At 33.2% G+C, this 24637-nt stretch overlaps 1 protein-coding gene across 3 annotated transcripts; it reads right to left on the bottom strand.

The window, feature by feature from the left end:
• Positions 1-901: 901 nt before the first annotated feature.
• Positions 902-23941, bottom strand: LOC126710601 (protein SRC2 homolog). Of its 3 annotated transcripts, none has more exons than XM_050411149.1 (2): positions 23532-23941; positions 902-1701 (listed from the first exon to the last, which is right to left on the bottom strand). In XM_050411149.1, exons 1-2 carry the CDS (start codon positions 23745-23747, stop codon positions 1123-1125), a joined length of 795 nt encoding a protein of 264 aa, XP_050267106.1. In that variant the 5' UTR covers positions 23748-23941; the 3' UTR covers positions 902-1122. The 3 variants fall into 3 exon arrangements, with proteins under 3 accessions (XP_050267106.1, XP_050267105.1, XP_050267104.1); XM_050411148.1 differs by lacking the exon at positions 902-1701 and adding an exon at positions 9327-10122 and having other exon boundaries at positions 23532-23934; XM_050411147.1 differs by lacking the exon at positions 902-1701 and having other exon boundaries at positions 22736-23912.
• Between the last annotated feature and the right edge of the window lie 696 nt (positions 23942-24637).

The following is a 24637-nucleotide window of genomic DNA, read 5'->3' as shown; positions in this document are numbered from 1 at the left end:
GTCATTGATATATTAATTAACTTTTGGCAAAAATATCAACCACCCGAAAAACATTTTATTTACCTGCTCTTTTTCTTTTTTTGCTAAGAGACACAAAGATAAACAATCAAAAGGCCTCAATTTTTTCGATATAAAACATTTTATCCATGAAGAAATGTTCTTCATAGAAAATACTTTTGAGATCTTAAAAAAAGAAGAAAGAAAAAAAAAGGGCTTTTGGTCACACTAAAAATATTTTCATTAAAACCAACAAAAACTCATAAGAAATAATTAGCTAGGCTTTCTCAAAAATGAATACTCTTTCCCACCATTTTTGGAGAAAGTATACCATGTTTCAGTAATACCAACTCAGCATCTGTTTTGGTATTTCCTATCCAATAAATGAGTGACACATGTTTCAAAAAACTACATCAAACTACTCTAATAAATTAATCATAATCTTCTATACCATGTCCAATAAATTAATCATAATAAATTAACGAAAAACTATGTCCAAAATGGGAGAAAATATATCATGTTTCGGTAATACCAACTCAACATCTGTTTTGGTATTTCCTATCCAATAAATGAGTGACACATATTTCAAAAAACTACATCAGACTACTCTAATAAATTAATCATAATTTTCTATACTATTAGGAAGATAAATTAATCATTTATTGAGTAGTCTAATGTGGTTTTTTGAAACAGGTGTCATTCATTTATTGGATAAGAAATACCAAAACAGATGTTGAGTTGGTATTACCGAAACATGGTATATTTTCTCCCATTTTGGACATAGTTTTTTGTTAATCAAGAAAAACTTTTCCAAAAATATGGTGTGAATCACAACAAAGAACGACAATCATAAAAATTCCATTAAAAAAAAATGATAAGTCATACCATTTTTCAGTTCCATATCTTCGAAATATCACACCCAATTGATTAAATTACAAACTTGTATTACAAAATCAAGCAATTTTTGAGAAGTCGCATCTAATCAAATCTTCCTAGAACACGTACCTTTAGACAAAGATTATGAGAATTGTGGGAAAATACAATTGGATAAGAAAACTAAGAATAATAATTAGACCAAAAAGAATCAAAACCACCAGTATATCCTACCCGGTATTATCTGCATCATTAGAACTTAGAAGCTACATCATCAGATTCAGATACCAACTCTCCCATCAAAATTCCACTAAGCATTCCTCCCACCACTGCCATGCCCAATTCTAACCCAACATTATTATTCCCACTATTCTTCCCAGCTGGCTGCTGTGGCTGCACCACCTGTGGCTGCCCATGATGATGATATCCCAACCCTGGTGGTGGTGTGGGATATCCCTCCGGTAGCGGCGGCGGTGGTGGACCCCCACCATGAATAGGATATCCCATTGGAGATTGTGAAGTACCACTTTGAGGAGGGTTATAAGTTTGTGGGATATTCAATCTTGATGGTGTATAAGATGAGCTACTACTCGTTCCTACATGTGGAGGAGGATAGGCAGTAACTATTGGTGTATCATCCTCGAACTTATAGGACAAGTTTAGTTCCCCTTTTGGCTTGCCAGAGGGTTCTTTAACTTGGTATGTCAAATACTTAACAAAGTTGCCTTCTTCAGCTTTGTCTGAAAGCTCTTTCACAGGGACCAAGACCTCTCCAATCTCCTTGTCTCCACGGATGTGGCCATGGTGCCTGAGCTTGATGTTGAGAAAAAGGTAATTCATCTTTGCCACGGCTTCATCAAAAGTGAACTTCATGGTGTGGTTCCACATGGGGTTTGAGCCACAACCCTTGTCCACAGGAGTTCTTTGCTCAGTTTGGGGGTTGCTGGACAGTGTGACCACAGCATACACGTCCATAGCATGAAGATGATTCACTTTTTTGAGACCCCTTGCAGAGTTCATAGTTATCTCCAAGTGTTTCATCTCCATTTTTCTTAACCTTCTGTTGAGTTTCTTTATTGTTTCTGAGCTCTTCTTTCTCTTAGACTCTCTGACTCTCTCTCTCTCTCTTTCTTTCTTTTTTCTTTTTTTCTTTTTTTTTGGGATTTAGAGAGGGGATGATATATATTTTGAGGTCATAGACAACAGGTGAAGTTAAAGGCAGTCTGAATGGAAGAATAAGAATTAACGTGTTCAAGTTACTCTTTCCTTTGCATGTTAGATCCATGATCCATCTTAGGTTGACGAATAAGTCCCAATTAAACACTAAATAATTTGGTCAATTATAGAGGGAAATTTTAACTTTTTACTCCAACCATATTTTAACTAATTCATTTATCATCGAACGGGCACAATATTTTGCTTTAGCCCACGCCACTGGTCTATTATTTAAAAAGAAAATATACATATGGAACGTGCAACCAATAATAGGATATTCTGAGTAATATTCATTTTTCTAAACTTTGGATTTTGCTTGGGTTTCAGGATAAGTTCTTCTGTACTTATCCTATGGGTGAGTAATGTTATAGGAAAAATCTTAATATTTTTATAGTAGGAAGAAATGATATCTCTTTCTCTCATATTCATAGTGAACATCACCATGAATTTAATGAGTGAATTCTACCATAAATGTGAGAGGAAAGAGCACAATTTTCAGTACTTGGAGAATACCTAAGAATTACTCAATATTAAGGATAATACCAAATTTATTGCTGAAAGTGACATTAATTACCATAAATTAATTTAAACATTTTTTTATTAAATGCTTAAAACCTATTAATTACATTTATTATTACTGCATTCTGCATATAAATATCACATTTAGAGAAACCAAGCTCCTATTTTGTAGTAAAATTTTGAGCAAAAATATAAAGAAGTACTACACTCATAATATTTTCATAACAAATTTACAACTTAAATTAAAAAGTATTATAAATATACTGTGGACATATCATTTTTTCAGCAATATATATATATATATATATATATATATAAATATATAAAGATAGAGTGTTAAAGACATGTAGAGTCAATCGGTCAAGATTTTCATCCATCGCAAATAGCAAAATAGCATTTCCATCCATTTTTAACATCAAGAAATCACTAGAATGATTACGAATCCTAAATATGTACCATTAATGATAAGTAATTAACCAACACGACGCTATGAATGACAATTCAACCAAACAATATGATATCATATTGAAAATTTCTAAATCTTAACATTCAAATGGACTTAGTTATAATGACTACTATTTATGAACTAAAAATACCATTTATCCCAAACAAATAACAAGATGATGCTTCTTCTTGTTGTTTTTAATAATGTTTCATCCATATTAGCATTTTCAGCAAAAAAGTAATTGGGGGTTGCAATTATATGACACATGTCTTTGGGCTAACTGTTTAGGGTCATTTTTTAACAACACAAATCCATTGGGCCCAATCTGAAAAATAACACCATAATATGCTATGAGTCCAAATGTAGTTCAAGACACTTTGACTTGTTCCTCAATTTGTCTTGAGATTGATTTTCTAGGGCCTAGAAACAATCTCGGCTAAAACAATGGGAGAGACCCATATTGATTTGGGTCGGGCCCTAAAAAAGATGTTCTAGTTGGGAAATGTTAACCAAAAAAGAACAAATTTGCGCCATTGTCGGGGATCGTATACATTTATAAAATTTTTTTTGAGTAATATAACAGTGTTAATAACATCTCCAGTGGTCGAAGGATGGTGGAGGATGATATCATTGGCGTCCAAAATGAGATGATGTCAGAGGATAGTAGTGTTGGTGGTGACTGGTGAGAAGTGGCGAAGAATAATGTTGCTATTGGTTGATCGTGAAGGAAGACAATGTTAGGGCACGTGAGGTGGGTAGCATATGGGCGTGTGGAATGAAAATCATAAATGAGGAAAAATATCGTTTTCCATTTGAAGTTGTTCCATTTTGTGGTTTAGATTATATTATTAAATTTAAAAGTGTATTCAGAATTATATCATTTAAAATTTAAAGTGTTAAGATAGTTTGTACATTGTTAGATTCAAGAACTAAAATTTCTAATCATGAAATGGACACTTTGCATTTTGAGTGAAATTAGGAGTTTTTTGTTGTGTGAAATGAGTAGAGGTTGGACCACATACACTTGTCTAGTTGGTGGCTAGCACATGAGAGTGCTTGAAGGTGAATGCGTACACATGTGAGAATTCAAGTGATGTGTGAAGGTACGTGATGCATTTTTTTGTTACAATTCTTTTGACATTATATAAAGTGGCCATTGACAAACCAAATCGTGTAATTTGTGACACAAAAGATCGGTTAGAAGGAACGAATATGAAGAGACGAGAGAGAAGAATTTAACAACAATAACATTGCTAATAAGGAACATTATAACTTATGGGAAATGATGCCCAAGATGGAGAAAAGAAATGGGATTATGTTTTTTTTTTTTTTTTTTTTTTTGAGAAACTGCGGGGATTATGTTTAGTATTGAATTTTATGTATGATTAACACAATTAGGACTTTGAACTTACATCTATGAAGAATTAGAATTGCAATAAGGATATCAAAAGACCCACATAATTAATTTGGCTCATGTGCAGAGTCTTGCAAGTTATAACTCACCACCCTTTTCTCGTATTTTTTCACATACTATAGTTAATAATAATGGTATTACCGTATTAATATTATAATCAAATAAAGAAGTGGCGCTAGAGGGAGAACACAACATCAGCACGGCATATTATCGCACAGCATGTTTAAAACGTGAAAATGAGTTGACGGCTTTCTATTTAAAATATAAGGATTAGGATGTACTCATCACCATGGTTACTAAATTTCGTAAGAGAAGTTAATGCCTAATGGAGATTCAATGGCAAGTGTCTTAGAAAATTGAGGAAGGAGCTCCATGTGTTACAAGCAAGAACATACATCGTAGACTAATTCCTCTTGTTATTTATTTTTAATTCATTAATCTATGATTTTGTAACTTTTGTAGTGTCTTTTTGAGGTATTATTGCAAATAAGTAACATCTTTACTTTTCTGCTAAAATTTATGGCAATGTTAGTTTAAGTTTCGTCATTTTGTAATAAAGAAAATTTTGCTTTCTTAATCGCATCATAAATAGTCAGGATATTCCCTCCATTTTTTTTTTTTTTTTTTGAGAGACTATTCCCTCCATTGATTTTTTTTTTTTTTTGAAACTCCCTCCATTGATTTAATTGTTACTTGGTGTTAATCTCAATATCACGCTCTGTTTGTTTCACCGGAAAACTATTTATATAGATAGTTTTCCACATTTTCCAGTGTTTGGTAGCATAAAAGAAAATTAGTCAACGGAAAACTATCTTTAGTCAATGGAAAACCCTAATAAAAATAAGGCTTACTTTCTATGGGATGTTTTCCAAATTTATTTTTTGGAAAACAATCTCTCTCTCACGCATCACATCTCCTATAAATATTATTTTTTTCTTTACCCTCTGTAGCCGCGGGAAACAACTATTTTGGCGCCCCTGCCTCACAGTCTCATGGTAAGCTCTCAGTTTTCTCCCTTCTCTTTGCTTTTTCTCTCCTCTCATATTCTCACTGTCTCTCCCCCTCTGGTCTCTCCTCTTTTCAGTTTTCACAGATCTCTCTCTATTTGTCTCTCACGGTCAACAACTCTTCCTTGCAGTATTCCCACAATAAGGTTCTTGATTTCAATTATGCTCACACGGTTTACTATCCAGATCTTCAATTGTAGCCATTATTCAATTATACGTCACTGTAATTATTGTCAAACGTTTTGTATACAAAAACATCAGAAATCACGTTGGAAATAAACCTGTGATTTAATGACTATTTGGCTATTGGCACGTATCTTTTCTATATATTCAGGCCTATGTGTCCGGCCATGATAGAGATATAGAAGAGGAGGTTTTATCCATATATATTTTCATGTTAGTCATATTAGAATCCTCTCTCAATGTCTAGGGAATTAAAATTATTAAAGAGTTTTTTTTTTTTTTTTGTTGTTGTTGTTGTTGTTGTTGTTGTTGTTGTTGTTGTTGTTGTTGTTGTCGTTGTTGTTGTTGTTGTTGTTTTCGTTAGGAGCAATGCTCTGTTTCTCGGTCCAGAAATAGAGTGTTTGTAAGCCAGTCAAAACGTGGTCCAGAAATAGAGTGTTTTTAAGGGCAAACGTCCCTCCTTCACCATCTATTACCTTGTCAATTTTTAGCCTCTAATAACAAACTCAATAGTTATTGTTTCTACTAGCAGGGGCGGCTGCACATACATTTCAGGGGGTTTAAATGAACCCCCTGACCTGAAAAAAAAATGTATATATATATATATATATATATAATATTGCTTTACTAATTTAATACTTTTAAAAATATTTTTGCACACTTTGTTTTAAATCTTACACACTCTGATCACATATCAGTTTATCTCACAATCAAACAACAACTATTGTATTATTTATGGAAGGATGAGTGTGGTTGTGTGAGTTAATAGTTATACAGTGCAAGTGGAATTGAGTTTTTATTTTTATTTTTTATTTTTTATTTTTTTATTTTATTTAGTTTAAAATATTTTTATAAAAAAATGACAAATATATAACCACAATTGCATAAAAACAAAAATATTATACAAATTTAACAAAATAAAATGGTCATACTTATATTGACAATAGATAATGAGAATTGATAATAAACTATCATGAGACGATTTCAAAATATGAAAACTCGTAGAAAAAAATTGTAAAAGTTATCTACTGAGAAAACTATCTGCTACAAAGGTGTGGGATGGTAAAAGTTAAGCACTTCTTGCCACTATGCGTATTTCTATTCACTTGGTATTGACGCTTAGAGTTCCAGAGCCACACAAATTACAGTGGTATAGCTACAATGAGATAGTTTTCTAAAAAAATAAGATAGTTTTCCAAAAAAATAAGATAGTTTTCCAAAGAATGTTTGTACATACCAAACACTAGAAAACATTCTCAAGCCCATTTTCAAGGTCGTTACCAAACACTGGAAAATGAGATAGTTTTCCAAAAAATGTTCTCTGGAAAATGACCTATTTTCTAGAAAATATTAATGCTGAAACAAACAGAGCGTCAACGTAGAGCAAAACCTATTTGCAACCTACACTAAAGTCCTCTTTATCGAGAAAGTGAACAACCCATGGCCCATAAAGAAAATTGGCCTAAGATGGATCTTCAAAAAAGCACATAAATAATTGGGCAAAGCCCACGATTGCCCAAGCTAGCAGCCCGTGAGATTCACCCAAGGCCCACTATGCAAATTAAAAGAATCAAATTTCCAGCCTTAAGACCCATTCAAATTGGCTCATTGCCCATGCAAATAAAGCTTAAATTCGGTCCAAGTTGGGTCTTCAAAGCAACACATGAACCATAAAACAATGCCCAGAACCCTTGAGCTTGACCCTTGTGGCTGATCAAGTGGGCACCTGGCATTAATCTGAATTAGCCCAAAAGGTCAAGCCGTTGTCAAATCAGCATGTGTGGGTACTTAAATAAGCCCAACAAAGAAAGCCCCAAATCCATTAGCATAGCCCACGTGTTTGGGTTGCGCCGACAAATAAAAAGCAAGAATGAGCCCCATGAAAATTCAATGTCAAAGCAGAAAGACCACTTGCTAAGACTCACAACAAATCACCACCGCACACCTTAGTGTGATGGTCACTTCACAAATATAAGTATTTATAGAGTGTGGGGGGCAAAGGTCAGGGTTCAAGTCTCCAGGAGAGAGCTTTACACACATATACACTTAGATTAGGTTAGAGTAAAATTTCTATTTTGTAAAAAAAAAAGAAAAGAAAAGGAAAAGACTCCCAACAAATCAACAATTAATAGGCAGATAAAACCTGTGATACAAACAAGCATTAAGTTCAAATCCAAGTCTTTCCTTCATCATGTGAATCAAGCTCACAAAAGGAGAGACAACTAGCCAAGGGAAAGACATGAGTAGTAGTGGGTTGGAAGGCAACTTGAAAATTCATTCTCTTTCAAATATATCGCAACTTGATGTAATCTACGTCAAAAGTCTTACAATTCAATATTACAATAATATTATCTTATTTTCCCATAAGAATAATTTGAATTTGCTTCCTTCTATTTGTTGAAATCATTATATTTTGGAAGACAAATGCTCAAGCAACTCGAAGCACTAGTTGTAAGAGGTAAAATATGTCTTAAAAGAGATATTGTCAAGCATTAGCCTTAATCATAATTTGTATCCTTAATTTTTAAAGCATATGAATTGTGAATAATTATATATAGTTTCTATTTTTGTTATATTGTGTAGAGAATAGAGATTTTATTATTATTCTTGTTTATACTATGTTGGTGTTTATTTTATGGACAAAACTTATGTACAGTTTATTAGGTGCTGTTTCTTAGGTTCACTTTTTAAGATTCTATTATGTAGCTATTTAACTTAAAAAATACACTTCCATCAATGAGAAAAAAGCTATATGGCAGAATTTTAAGAGAGATACCTAAGAAACAACACCTAAGTACTGTACTTAAGTCTTGTTCTTATTTTATAATTGGATCTATTTGTGTCTTTGTTTACATAATCACAAAAATAATTTATTTTAAGCAATAGTATTTTTTTATGAATAAAAAGGTAGGAAGGGGTGGTCAGAGTGACTTTTTTACCTGGCTTTACTATAGTAAAGTTATATCCGCTGAATTCAGACCTACCAGCAAAAAAACTTGTAAATTATATCTATTACCCCAACCATACGATTACACTAGAAGGCTTTAAATAAAGTCAGATGTTCTTGAATAAAAGTTGGCAATTGTTTCAAATGGGCGTTGTCAACTTGATCGTATGAAATGGTGATAATAATAACGAGTAGATTGATGTCAACCAATTGGCAAGTAGTCTTATAGCATTTAACAGAAAAGATAATTGGTCATTGATATATTAATTAACTTTTGGCAAAAATATCAACCACCCGAAAAATATTTTATTTACCTGCTCTTTTACTTTTTTTGCTAAGAGACGCAAAGATTAACAATCAAAAGGCCTCAATTTTTTCGATATAAAACATTTTATCCATGAAGAAATGTTCTTGATAGAACATATTCTTGAGATCTTAAAAAAAGGTTTTCGGTCACACTAAAAATATTTTCATTAAAACCAACAAAAACTCATAAGAAATAGTAATTAGCTAGGTAATAATACACCAGTGGTAGTTGTGTCAATGGAGAGGGTGGACTGGTGGGTGGGACGATATTTTTTTTTTTCAAGATACGTGTAAGCTTGGTTTGGATTGGGAAACGGGTCAAGCTTTCTCAAAAATGAATACTCTTTCCCACCATTTTTGACATAATTTTTCGTTAATCATGAAAAACTTTTCCAAAATATGGTTTGAATCACAACAAAGAACGATAATCATAAAAATTCCATTCAAAAAATGATAAGTCATTACATTGAGAAGTTGCATCTAATCAGATCTTCCTAGAACACGTACCTCTAGACAAAGATTGTGAGAACTGTGGGAAAATACAATTGGATAAGAAAACTAAGAATAATAATTAGACCAAAAAGAATCAAAGAATCAAAACCACCAGTATATCCTAGTAATCCTACCTGGTATTTTCTGCATCATTAGAAGCTCCATCATCAGATTCATACACCAATTCTCCCAACAAAATTCCACCAAGCATTCCTCCCACCACTGCCATGCCCAATTCTAACCCAACATTATTATTCCCACTATTCTTCCCAGCTGGCTGCTGTGGCTGCACCACCTGTGGCTTCCCATGATGATGATATCCCAACCCTGGTGGTGGTGTGGGATAGCCCTCCGGTAGCGGTGGCGGTGGTGGAATCCTACCATGACTAGGATATCCCATTGTAGATTGTGGAGTACTACTTTGAGGAGGGTTATAAGTTTGTGGGATATTCAATCTTGATGGTATATAAGCTGAGCTACTACTCGTTCCTACATGTGGAGGAGGATAGGCAGTAACTATTGGTGTATCATCCTCAAACCTATAGGACAAGTTTAGTTCCCCTTGTGGCTTACCAGAGGATTCTCTAACTTGGTATGTCAAATACTTAACAAAGTTGCCTTCTTCAGCTTTGTCTAAAAGCTCTTTTACAGGGACCAAGACCTCTCCAATATCCTTGTCTCCACGGATGTGGCCATGGTGCTTGAGCTTGATGTTGAGAAAGAGGTAATTCATCTTTGCCACGGCTTTATCAAAAGTGAACTTCATGGTGTGGTTCCACATGGGGTTTGAGCCACAACCCTTGTCCACAGGAGTTCTTTGCTCAGTTTGGGGGTTGCTGGACATTGTGACCACAGCATACACGTCCATAGCACGAAGATGATTCACTTTTTTGAGACCCCTTGCAGAGTTCATAGTTATCTCCAAGTGTTTCATCTCCATTTTTCTTAACCTTCTGTTGAGTTTCTTTCTTGTTTCTGAGCTCTTCTTTCTCTTAGACTCTCTCTATTTTTCTTTTTCTTTTTGTTGTTTTGGATTTAGAGAGGGGATGAAATATATACATATATATATATATATATATATATTGAGGTTCATATACAACAGGTAAAGTCAAAGGCTGACGCTGCTGGAGTTTTGTATGGGCGCTGTTTTGCGCCTGTTCCTGTTTCTGTGTGCGAAAACGCGTTCACGTTCAGTTATCTTTTTGAGCCGAAATGTTTGATTTTTTGGTGAACAGTACAAACTTGTATACTGTTTATTGACTCTAAAATTTCACTTTTCAGTAATTCTTTTATTAAAAATATTAAAAATGAATCTCATGATACTATTTATACATTTAAAAATTATTTTACTACAGTATTTTTCAGTTTTCAATTTTCAGTTTTTTCATCAAAACGGACCATAAGTTTATAAAACTATCCTTTCAACCAAAAAAAAAAGGCGAAAATCACATTTTGATCCCCTACATTTTCAGGCGATTTTCATTTTGGTCCATAGATTTTATTTTTACTGCTTTTAGTCCCTATTTAGAAGAACGGCATCCATTTTAGTCCTTTCCGTCAGTGCCCTAACGGCAAAATCCTAGGTGGCAAACGGACGTATTAAAATAATAATAAAAAATTTTATTTTTACATTAAAAAATACCACGTCAGCATCTAAATAAAAAAATTAATTTAATAATTTTTCTAAATAAAATAAATTAAAAACAGAATTAAAAACATAAACAAGAACACAAACAACAAAATTAAAACACAAAATTAAAACCAAAATCACAAATCCAGAAAATAAGAACACAAAATTAAACTTCAGATCCACATCAGATTAAACATGAAAACAAAATGTAAAACCCAAAAAAGTTGAACAAGAAATTGAAACCCAGCCATCAAGAAGAAGAAATCATGGAAGGTTTAATCCATTTCTTCTCCAAGCCATCAAGAAGACGAAGCCATCAATGGGTCATCTCATAGGCTAACTTGGATTGAATTTCAGCCACCAGATACGCCATAAACCCAAAACCCCCACAAACCCAAATCGGAATACAACATCGGAATACAACAGACACCACAAACCCACAAACCTAGATCAACATAGACCACAAACCCAGAAACCCAGATACACCACAAACCCAGAAATCTACATACACCACAATCTTCGCCACCCGGTCATGAGAAAAAGCCATTCACGTGCTCGGCGGTGACGTTCCCTCCGTCGCAGTCACTGACGGAAACCTACGTGTCCTCCAAGCTCAACCGCCTCATCTTCAAGTTCCAGTCTCTCCCAGAACCAATCGACCGTGTCAAGCGCTTGCTTCACTACGCAACTCTGTTGCCGGAGCTGGACCCATCTACCAAGGTCGACTCAAATCGAGTCATGGGCTGCACAACACAGGTTTGGCTCCAGGCCGAACTGGGCAGCGCTGACAGCAATTCCAAAATCAGCCGAGGCTTCTGCTCTTGCCTCATTTAGGTTCTCGACGGTGCGGCGTCGGAGGAGGTGATGAAGATCACCACAGATGTTTGGGTTTTAAATTTTGTTTTCATGTTTAATCTGATATGGATCTGAAGTTTAATTTTGTGTTCTTATTTTCTGGGTTTGTGATTTTGGTTTTTAATTTTGTGTTCTTAAATTTAAATTTTGTGTTTTAATTTTGTTGTTTGTGTTCTTGTTTATGCTTTTAATTTTTTTTATTTAGAAAAATTAAGAAATTAATTTTTTTTTATTTAGATGCTGACGTGGCATTTTTTAATGTCAAAATAAAATTTTTTATTATTATTTTAATACATCCGTTTGCCACCTAGGATTTTGCCGTTAGGGCACTGATGGAAATAACTAAAATGGATGCCGTTTTTCTAAGTAGGGACTAAAAGCGGTAAAAATAAAATCTAAGGACCAAAATGAGAATCGCTTGAAAATGTAGAGACCAAAATGTGATTTTCGCCCAAAAAAAAAAAAAAAAGTAAAGCCAAAGGCAGTCTGAATGGAAGATAAGCATTAACTTGTTGAGTGACTTTTTCATTTGTATGTTCCACTTGTATGTGGCGGCTCCACTTGTATGTGAGGGTTCCTCTCCCCCCCTTTTTCATTTGTATGTTCCACTTGTATGTGGCGGCTCCACTTGTATGTGAGGGTTCCTCTCCCCCCCCCCCCCCTTCCCCCTTTTTTTACTTAGCAAAAACATATATATAAATAATTAGTTTAAATTAATCTGTGACCACCCTAACTTGAAAAAAAATGTATACAAATACTTACAAAAAAAATATTATATACTATATTAACTTATTTTGATCACTTTAATAAAAATGTTAAACAATATTACCTGAAAATCACAATAATTTAAATTCAACAAAAATAATAGTATTGCAACATTTACAATACTTTCACAATAAATCTTATGTGGTAAGCTATTAGAAATTATTTTGGCCACTTTATTATTCTCATATTAGCTCTTATTAGTCTTTTTTTTTTTTTAATTTTTATCTTTGCTAGTACAAAAAATTGTAATATTTCATATATTCACGTGTTTTTTGTAACGTTTATATATTCAAATTGTCTCTTTATTAAATTTTATATAATTTAAATTTCTTAGTGACTACTCTAAAAAAACTTTCTAAAGCCACCGCTCATCCATGATCCATCTTAGGTTGATATATGAGTCCCAATCAAACACATTATGGTTTTCAGATCCGGACCGTTCAATGTACCGTAAAAGTAAGAGATTCAAGATTTTTAAAGTCGAACCGGAATCAAATCATTATGATGTCATAATTAATTAATAAATATTTAAATTATAAATAAATATATTAAATTAATATAAATAAAGAAATAAATAAAATTAAAATAAATAATAAAATTAAAATAAAGATACATATTTCAAATATATTTTTCATATCATAGCTTTTATAAACAAATAAGAAATATCAAATCCTAAGCAAATATAGATATAGTATTTCTTTATTTCTTTATATGTGGATTAGTAAAACTTGCGATAATACTAATAATAATGATAATAATAGTATAAGTTTAAAAAAAAATGCAAAAACAAAATACTTTTGTAATAAGTTCATATTTCCACTAGTATGTCAATTTATTTAACCCCACGTATCACTTTAATAATACTTGTGGGAGGGTTTTTTGTCTCAGCCCCCAATTAGTAGGTATTGTCCGCTTTGGCTCATACCTCACAGTTTTGCTCAATCCCACATTGGGGAGAGACGCCTCCCACATGTGCCTTATAAGCTTGAGCCCAAGACACATGTGTACCACTACTACACATGTAGTAGTGGTAAAGGAATGCCCTGCACAGGGGTAACAAAACCGTGCGGGTGTCGGGTTTGGGACAAGGCCAAGCCAATCCCACCCCACCCCACCCCAAAGCGGACAATACTCTTGATGGGCACTGCCCTCAAAAGCGTCTTTTAATGTGGGAGGGTTTCTTGTCTCAGCCCTCAATTAGTAGGTATTGTCCGCCTTGGCTCATGCCTCACGGTTTTACTCAATCCCATATCGGGAAGAGACGCCTCCCACATGTGTCTTGGGCTCAAGCTTATAAGACATATGTGGGAGGCGTCTCTCCCTGATGTGGGATTGAGCAAAACTGTGAGGTATGAGCTAAAGCGGACAATACCTACTAATTGGGGGCTGAGACAAGAAACCCTCCCACAATACTAATATAAATAACAAATTAATAATAGTTTTTAAATTTTAGTAAGAGTAATCATAAAAGAAATGCAAAAAAGAAAAAGAAAAAATGATATGTCTACAATATTTTTACAACATTTTTACCACAATTCCTAAGTGACAAGTTATTATTGGTTGTTATTGTTAAGGCAAAAAAGTAATTTTAGTGTTAGTTTCAAATTTGAACAAATAATAACTAATCACTTATGATTTATTGTAAAAATGTTGTAAACGTAGCATCTCTAAAAAAAAAAAAAAAAGGTAAACCTAGGTATTAATGTAAAGTGGAGGAAGTCTTAGTCAACCAGAATGACTGAATGACCAAAAGGCTGAAATAGTCATGTGAAGGCTTGCAAATCTAAGAAATTACATAAAAAACAAAGAACCAGGCATTAAAGGGGCGGACATTACGAGCCCATTTGTAAGCCTATTTTAAGAATTTTTTTGAGTATTTTAAACACATTTATACATTTTTTTCACCCACACATATATCAAAAACCCTTAAACAACATTACGCAAACTCCTCTATCAAACATCCCTTACAAAACACAAAAAACTGAAAAAGAAGAAGCAGAGCAAAGGATGTGAAATGCAGAAGAAGAAGAAAGGAGCGACCACTGTGGGTTGCTTTAGACAACCAACGACATGCTGCGACAGGATGAGTTCGTTTAGGCAAAAATTGTTTATAATGTAAAATGTGGCTATCTGTTTTTCTTTTTTATTTCTCTCAATTTTTTTATTCAAATTCTTCACCGAGCAATATATGTTTTTCAGCCTAAATATGATATGTATCCCGGAACAACACTATTAACTTTTTTTTTTAAGGGAACTGTGCGAACCTTGAAAACCGACCACGGTTCTTAGAACCATACAGTCCAACTGTAGTTCGAATGGTTTCATACTTTTTTCACATAGAGAGGTTCTTAGAGATAAAAGAACCGCAATAATAGGCGGTTCACAATTAACCCAGTCGGACCATGTGATCCAGTCTGGATTTGAGAACCATGTAATTAATTAGGTAAATTATAGAGGGAAATTTTAGCTTTGTACTCCAACCATATTTTAATTAATTCATTTATCATTGAACGGGCACAATAATTTGCTATTAAAAGCAAAGAGTTTTGTTTTAGTTTTTGTTTCAATTTCGTGTCAATAGGTAGGTTTCGTTTGTTGTTTCTTTTAAGGTCAAGAGGGTGGGCTCAACCAATTTGGGGTTTAAAGGCGAAAATATTAAGTGGGGGTTTTTATTTTATTTTTTATATTTAGATATTAATCAAATATATAATAATTATTTAATTAGGACTATTTGCATTATTATCAATGATTTTTTTTGTTCATTTGTTATATTTTCATCTAAATTTTTTTTGTTGTGTCTTGTTTAATATTAATAACAAATTTATCTATAAATGCCTTTTGAGATTCAATTTGTTTTTCTAGTTTTTTGTTGTTTTTCTTTTTAAGTTTTTCATATCTAGATGAATATTTTCTAGTAGACATTTATAATTACAAAAATATATTTATAAATAAATGAAACATGATTTATGACATCAAAAAAAAAAAAAAAAAGAAACATGATTTATAATAGAAAATTATTGTAGGGATAAAGGGCCAAAAACCATATGTTGGGTCTTGGTTTTTATCCGAAGACATTGATAGGTCTGAGGAGGAGCAAATAGTTGTTACATGTTCCCCGTTAAAGTCTCATAAGTAGGAAACAAATGAAAGGTGGTCCGAGAAAAAACTCCTCCTCGGATATGATGAATATAGTTCAAAGTACATACTCCACTTATTAGAGTGATCTTCCAAGAAGCTCCAATGATGTGACACATCAACCCACATGATAATAGCTAGAGTCTATAGACTTTTTATTTTTTTATTTTTTTAAAAAAAAATTACAAACTAGTTGTCAATGTTATGAATTATAGTAGGAGCATTTTTAATATATAATACATTCTATTAGCTAATAAAATAGCCTTAAATATATAGTTTTTTAATTTGGGTAAAAGGGTAAATAAGTCTTAATTGAAATATAATATAAATATATTATATTATATTAATTAAAAGAGGGAGCTTCTTTTTTCTTTTTCTTTTTATTTTATGGAGCCTTAAGCGACTACCTTAATTGCCTACATACTAGAGTTGGCCCTACTAATAAAACAAAAATATCCCCAATACCATTTCTCTAATCGAAATGAAGCTATATGAGTGTTTTAACTTTTAACTAATTAATCTAAAGTTTTTCAAACTTGGGAAGATATTTTGTAAAGTAATTAAGTTTCAAAGCAAACAATATTTTTTCAAACTTGAGTTTAGCTTGTTGGCTAAACAAACAAATATAATCAAGTTTTTTTTTTTTTTTTCCCAAGCCAAGCTCAAGTTTCATTCATTTACATCCCTAACTTGAATCAACTCCCTTGAAAATTATTTCATTTCCTACAACATGCTTGCCTATTGGTTATTTTGTATTTTTAGTAAATTAGAATTTCATGGCTATCACAAGCTTAGAAAGACAATATTAGAAACCCATATTACATTTTTTATATATAAAAAAGTAGTCACTTTATACCCTAAACTTGCACAAATAAAAATTGATTTATCATATAGCTTAGGGGTGTCCAACAAAACCGCAGACCCGACCCACCCGGCCAAACCGACCGGACCCGAATCGAAAACCGTCCGACTCGACTACCTAGTGGTCGATGGCGGGTCCTTGCCATCCCAAACCAATTCCGGCAGGTCGGATGGCGGGTCTTCCCTTCCAAAATCCGATCCACCCGACCCGACCGTGTATATAACCCAGTTCTTATTCATTCTATACTCTCCACTCCAGTTCAGACCATCACCAGCTCACTCACCCTCAGTTTCTTTGTCCACTCGCTCGCGCAGTCTCGCCTCAGAGTCTCACGCTCTCGATCTCTCTCACGCTCAACAGCCAACACCATCGCCAATCTAAATCTTTAGATCTTCGAACCTCCACCATCGCTTCATCACACCATCACCGATATGAATCTTTAGATCTTCGAACATCGCACCATTGCTGAGCTATGGATCTCCTTCATCGCACCATCTCTGAGCTACGGATCTCCTTCATCACACCATCGCCGCCGATCTGCCAGTAACACTCTTTATTTCTTCGTTTTAGTCTCATGCAAGTTCAGATCTGCTATTATTTCTCTCCATTTCTGTCTGGGTTCTTTGGATTTACGGTTACTGATATTTGGGTCTGTAGATTTGTTCTTAAGATTTGTGAAATTTGTACCCAGTTTCGTCTTTGTTTTCTGTCTTTCAGTCGAGTCGGGTCCAATCGTCGTCCACCCGAGCCTGATCCGACTCGACCCGTTGTTTTTTGCGGTCGGCGGCGGGTCCGCCGTCCTTCAACCCGTCAGAGTCGGGTCGGTTCCGGGTTGAGCCCAAACTCGAACCGACCCGACCCGTGGACACCCCTAATATAGCTAAATAAATTAGTACTAATACAAAAAGTAGATTATTCTTAAAGGATAACTAATAAAAATATACTTATAAAATAAAAATTAAATAAATTACTTTAAATATTTTTTAAAAAAATCAGTACCAACAGAAATGGGAAAAATCAAACTAGTTAAAATATTTTAAAAAAAAAAAATTAAGTGAACAAATGGGTTGATGTGTATTTTTTTTTTTTTTTTTTATAGCTAAATGTGGATTAATGTGTAGTTAATGTGACACATCAACCTACATGATAATGACTAGAGTCTATAGACTTTTTATTTATTTATTTATTTTTTTTAAATTACAAACTAGTTGTCAATGTTTTGGATTATAGTAGGAGCCTTTTTAATATATAATACATTCTATTAGATAATACATTCTATTGGCTAATAAAATTGCCTTAAATATATAGATTTTTTAATTTGGGTAAAAGGGTAAATAAGTCTTAAATGAAATATAATATAAATATATTATATTATATTATATTAATTAAAAGAGAGAGCTTTTTTATTATTATTTTGGAGCCTTAAGCGACTGCCTTAGTTGCCTATATACTAAAGTCGGCCTTACTAATAAAACAAAAATATTCCAAGTACCATTTCTCTTATGGAAATGAAGTTATATGAGTGTTTTAACTTTTAACTAATCTGAAAATTTTCAAACTTGGAAGATATTTTGTAAAGTAATTAAGTTTCAAAACAAACAATATTTTTTCAAACTTGAGTTTAGCTTGTTAGGTAAACAAATGAAAATAATCAAGTTTTTTTTTTCCAAGCTGAGCTCGAGTTTGATTCATTTACATCCCTAACTTGAATCAACTCCCTTGAAAATTATTTCATTTCCTATATTATTCCTACAACATGCTTGCCTATTGGTTATTTTGTATTTTTTTTTGTAAATTAGAATTTCGTGGCTATCACAGGCTTAGAAAGACAACATTAGAAACCCAAATTACAAATTTATATTAAAAAAAAAAACTAGATTACATCATGCGCATCCAAAAAGCCTAGGAAGGCAATTGTTATAGAGAATAGAGAGGCTCGGGCAAGGGGAGCTGACATCATTTAGAAGTTTTTATTTTTATTTTTATTTATATTGGTTAGAACTGAATGTACTACTACCAGAACATCATAGAAGTTGAACATTCAAATTTTAGCAAAGAAGGACAACAATAATCAGCAAAGCATTTCATCAAAACCAAAAATAAGACCAAGTCTGGCTCATTTATTCAGTGATGAGGCTTTTTTTGATAAGTTGTTGGATCCAGTTTGAGTAATAACAGTTATTGTCTCGGAACAGGAACGTTTGGGAATGCTTTTACATTCAAGATGAACTGAACCTGTCAATTAGGCTTGAGAACTATATTATAACTGCATCAACCAACAAGCACGGTGTGCTTGGTGGACCTGTTCCCTGTGGTTGAGAGAGAGAGAGTCCAGAGTAACTGAGTAAGTGTCCATCTTAATCAGGGTTGTAAAATGTAATTGTATCATGCTGTTCATAAACAATTAGAGCTTGTCTCAATAAAAACTTATTTGTGTTTGCTTGATTAAAACAAGTCAAGCTTGAGCCTTAATGTTAGACTAATTTAATGAACAAACTGAACCCAAGAAAAAAAAAATGTTTACAAACAAGGTTCTGAACAACATGACCTGATGATAAAAAGACAAGCAGAGCTTAAGCTCGTTTATGAGCTTAAAAAATCAAGTCATATCTTACTAAGCTTATAATTAATTGTAAGTTGGAACCACTCATTCAAACAAAATGGGAAGAATACACTCAACTTGGGAATATGTTTGATGAATTCTAGACACCCACACTTAGCAAAGGAAAAAAAAACTAATAATATTCTGCCTCCTAAGTTTGTTTTTATCCTTCGTTCTTACACTTGAGAATTAAGCAAAAGAACTAGAAATCAAAAGGTTGGAATAGAAGTTTCCTGTATTTTTCTTTAGGCGTGAGAAAGGAATAGGAATCATACGAATATTTTTAACTAATTTAATATTTTTTCTTACAATAAGTGAGAGATGAAGGATTTAGATCTAAGTTCTTCATGAGAGAACTAGACAACACCACTAAAATACAATTCCAATTAAATAAATTCCAGTGTTTGATATGAGATAGTTTCTTGTTTTTGATATAGTGACAAATTTGGTCAATATAATTTTTTTTTTCCTGAAATCAACTAAAACTAATTCCAAAAAAAAAAATAAATAAATTCCAGTGTATACATCTTCCCCAAAAGCATATTTTTCGATAAATCAAATGGAGAGTAAACTTTGCGACAAATATAAAAGCTTCTCCTACGGTCCTACCCATCTTTTTCCACAGCTACCCGATTTTCCGGGATATGAAATCATATAGACTATATAGTGTAATATTTGGAAATTTAAAAGAAGTTTTAAAGTGCCCCACACCAAGTATGAATTGACCATTGGCCAATCTTAGTTCAATGAAATCTTTCACCTATCTATCTATATCCCCAACTACCTGAATTTAATGCATATGAAATCATATATCATGTTTGAAAAGTATGAAATGATTTTTATAGTGATCCTATAAGGCTATACCTATAGGTGAAGTTGATAGTCTTCTAAAAAAAAGAGGGGGGGAATAAAATTTAATAATATAAAGCATCTAGTTCAGTGGGCAATCTCTAAGAATTCCCAGTTGCAATATATCCCAGACAAAAGCATGAAATAAGAAAAGGACGACATTGATCATATTCAGTAATTCAGGCACTCTAATCTCTTCCCATCCTAAATGTCATCAATTTGTAACAATCATACACATTCTCTGTGAATGTAAATTTAAAAAGCATTAAGAATAAACCAAGTGGGGTTCCTTGAATTACTCTATTTGCTTTTGGAATCCAGCAGCTTTGGCTTTGTCAAAATAATTATACATTTAGACAAGCTATAGTGTCTATGCACACCCTCACTAACCATGCCTACTAGCTTGCCATAGAGTATAACTTTGTCACCTCTGAAGTCTGAAGAACAAAGCAAACCCAGCCATAATCTAAATCTAATTTGCTAAACACCCCCAATGATTCCCTACATCACTTAAAAAACAGATGGTAGCATTGGTAAGGTGGGATCAAGGATTTTACTCAGAAATCATGATGGAATTTGGATCAAGGATTTTTTTTTTCTAAAGGCTAGGTACAACTATGAATAACAAGACTCTTGACACAAATATATAACACGTGCTTCAAGTACTTTTCTGAATTATTCCTACTCTATTCGTGATTTTGTATTTTTGGTAAATCAGAATCTCATGCACATCCAAAAAGCCTAGGACATGGGACAGCCATGGTCAAAGAGGCTCCAGCAAAGTAAGTCAATATCATTTATAAGTCAAACATTCAAATCTTCAGAGAAAGAGCAAGAAAGAATCAATCACAAAACAATTCATTAAATGTAATATTTTTTTTTTTGGTAAACAATAATAAAAATTTTATCTCATATGCTTACACCATATGGTACAATGTAATAAAATTGAATCAATAAAATATTCTTGCTTCAATTGTATACCTTTTCTTTGCACCAAATAGATATCATCTCTTCCATCATAATACATTTTACTTTGACTTATCAAAAATATTTTATTTTATTTTGAGCTCCCTTCTCTCCTTAGACATCCACTCATACTAGAACTATGTTTTCAAAAACCATATTATAGATTCTTTACTTAGAAACCAAATCTTAATTATAAACTAATATTCATATAATCAATCAATCATAAATTTATAGATATACCATCACTCTGTCTTCAAATAAATGTGCAAAAGCACTCAAAACTAATATTAATTTTTTAACTAAAAAAAACTATTAACTAAAGTTAAAATCCAGTGGAGCAGATTACAACTAGTTTCATTTAAACAATAAGACCTGCCCATTTCATTCAGTGATGAGGTATTTATTGAGCCATTGTTGGACCAAGAGTGAGTGATAACATACATTGAGCATCTCCAACAAATAAGGCAGCTTTTCACCCAATTTGGGGAGTAAAATCCACTTTTTTTTTTTTTTTTTTTTTTTTTTTTTTTTTTTTGCCTACTTACATTTTCAAATACACTTTCCAAGAGACTATGATGATGAAGAGATAACATTCTTAAATTAACGCTAACTTATAAAGTGTTCTACAAGTACTTGAATTTGGCAGTAAAAAAGTCCTAAAACAATTAGAAATAAGAAACAAAACCCACATAAAAATATCTGAATAATTATATTTAACAAACTAAAAATTTAACATATGACAAAAATTTATCCCTATATGATGTCTTATACTCCACCATCAACATACTTTTTTTCATCAAAGCAGCTTCTTCAAATATTTCAATTCAAATCTATCCATGTATTTGTTAGTCAAAGACAGTAGGCAAACAATGAAAACTTATGTTACTATGCTTGAAAGATAAAAATTTGTTTTGCCCTGGTCTCTCACACTCCCTTGGTTATCTTGTCAACCAATCAGTCACAAGAAACCATCTGAAGTATATTTTTAAGTTTCTTCCTCCATTTCATTTCACAGAAGAATCTCATCTTCCTTTCTCACTCATGGAATTGTCATTAGTAGGTACAGCTTGAATTGGGTCAAGGCATTAAATTAAGGAAAGAGAGAGTAAAAAGAAAAAGAAAAAAAAAAAAGGATTACAGATTTGTAATATACTTTGTCCAACCATGTCTCTTGCCATTGGTGAGTGAAAAAAAAATTGAGGGCTGTACACAGAATCACATGATTCTGGATGAAACTGATCTGAGCACATGATCCTTATAATGCACACATACCTCTAATTTTGACATACCTGAGCTGGTCAACTTACAATTTGGGAGAAATACGTAGAGAGAACAATGCTCTCATCATTGCCTGCTTTTACCTCCTTCCTGGCCAGAAAGACTTACTATTGTGGTACACTAGGAAAAGACTTACTTTTTAAATTAATTATTCAAGCAATAGTTGCATTCTAATTGTACTCATTCATCAACCCGTGGTAGTTGTGTCAATGGAGAGGGTGGACTGGTGGGTACGTGGGAGGATATTTTTTTTTTCAAGATACGTGTAAGCTTGGTTTGGATTGGGAAATGGGTTATGCTTTCTCAAAAATGAATACTCTTTCCCACCGTTTTTGACATAATTTTTTGTTAATCATGAAAAACTTTTCCAAAATATGGTTTGAATCACAACAAAGAACGATAATCATAAAAATTCCATTCAAAAAATGATAAGTCATTACATTGAGAAGTTGCATCTAATCAGATCTTCCTAGAACACGTACCTCTAGACAAAGATTGTGAGAACTGTGGGAAAATACAATTGGATAAGAAAACTAAGAATAATAATTAGACCAAAAAGAATCAAAGAATGAAAACCACCAGTATATCCTAGTAATCCTTCCTGGTATTATCTGCACCATTAGAAGCTCCATCATCAGATTCAGGCACCAATTCTCCGATCAAAATTCCACCAAGCATTCCTCCCACCACTGCCATGCCCAATTCTAACCCAACATTATTATTCCCACTATTCTTCCCAGCTGGCTGCTGTGGCTGCACCACCTGTGGCTGCCCATGACAATGATATCCCAACCCTGGTGGTGGTGTGGGATAGCCCTCCGGTAGCGGTGGCGGTGGTAGATCCCCACCATGAATAGGATATCCCATTGTAGATTGTGAAGTACCACTTTGAGGAGGGTTATAAGTTTGTGGGATATTCAATCTTGTTGGTGTGTAAGCTGAGCTACTACTCGTTCCTACATGCGGAGGAGGATAGGCAGTAACTATTGGTGTATCATCCTCAAACTTATAGGACAAGTTTAGTTCCCCTTTTAGCTTGCCAGAGGGTTCTCTAACTTGGTATGTCAAATACTTAACAGAGTTGCCTTCTTCAGCTTTGTCTAAAAGCTCTTTCACAGGGACCAAGACCTCTCCAATCTCCTTGTCTCCACGGATGTGTCCATGGTGCCTGAGCTTGATGTTGAGAAAAAGGTAATTCATCTTTGCCACGGCTTCATCAAAAGTGAACTTCATGGTGTGGTTCCACATGGGCTTTGAGCCACAACCCTTGTCCACAGGAGTTCTTTGCTCAGTTTGGGGGTTGCTGGACAGTGTGACCACGGCATACACGTCCATAGCATGAAGATGATTCACTTTTTTGAGACCCCTTGCAGAGTTCATAGTTATCTCCAAGTGTTTCATCTCCATTTTTCTTAACCTTCTGTTGAGTTTCTTTATTGTTTCTGAGCTCTTCTTTCTCTTAGACTCTCTCTATTTTTTTTTCTTTTTGTTGTTTTGGATTTAGAGAGGGGAGATGATATATATTTTGAGGTCCGTATACAACAGGTAAAGTCAAAGGCTGTCTGAATGGAAGATAAGAAGTAACGTGTTCAAATTACATTTTCCTTTGTATGTTAGATCCATGATCCATCTTAAGGTTGATGAATGAGTCCCAATTAAACACTAATTAATTTGGTCAATTATCGAGGGAAATTTTAACTTTTTACTCCAACCATATTTTAACTAATTCATTTATCATCGAACGGGCACAATATTTTGCTATTAAAAGCAAAAGAGTTTTGCTTTAGTTTTTGTTTCAATTTCGTGTCAAAAGGTGGCTTTCGTTTGTTGTTTCTTTTAAGGTCAACAGGGTGGGCTCAACCAATTTTGGGGTTTAAAGGCCAAAATTTTAAGTGGGGCTTTTTATTTTATTTTTTATATTTAGATATTAATCAAATAATATTTATTTAATTAGGACTATTTGCATTATTATCAATGAATTTTTGTTTGTTATATTTTCATCTAATTTTTTTTTTTTTTTTTTGTGTCTTGTTTAATATTAATAACAAATTTATCTATAAATGCCTTTTGAGATTCAATTTTTTTTTCTTGTTTTTTGTTGTTCTTCTTTTTAAGTTTTTCATATCTAGATGGATATTTTCTAGTAGACACTTATAATTACAAAAATATATTTATAAATAAATGAAACATGATTTATAATAGAAAATTATAATTTAACTAAAATAAAATTTAAAGTATAGAGCGATAGGCCTAGTTTTATCAAAATTAAGATTGCAACTTATAAAATGATGTAGTCA

Source organism: Quercus robur, chromosome 12, assembly GCF_932294415.1.
Source record: "Quercus robur chromosome 12, dhQueRobu3.1, whole genome shotgun sequence".
NCBI classification, from domain to species: Eukaryota; Viridiplantae; Streptophyta; class Magnoliopsida; order Fagales; family Fagaceae; genus Quercus; species Quercus robur.
Note: the sequence above shows the minus strand (reverse complement) of the source record. Positions and strands in the feature narration are given on the sequence as shown.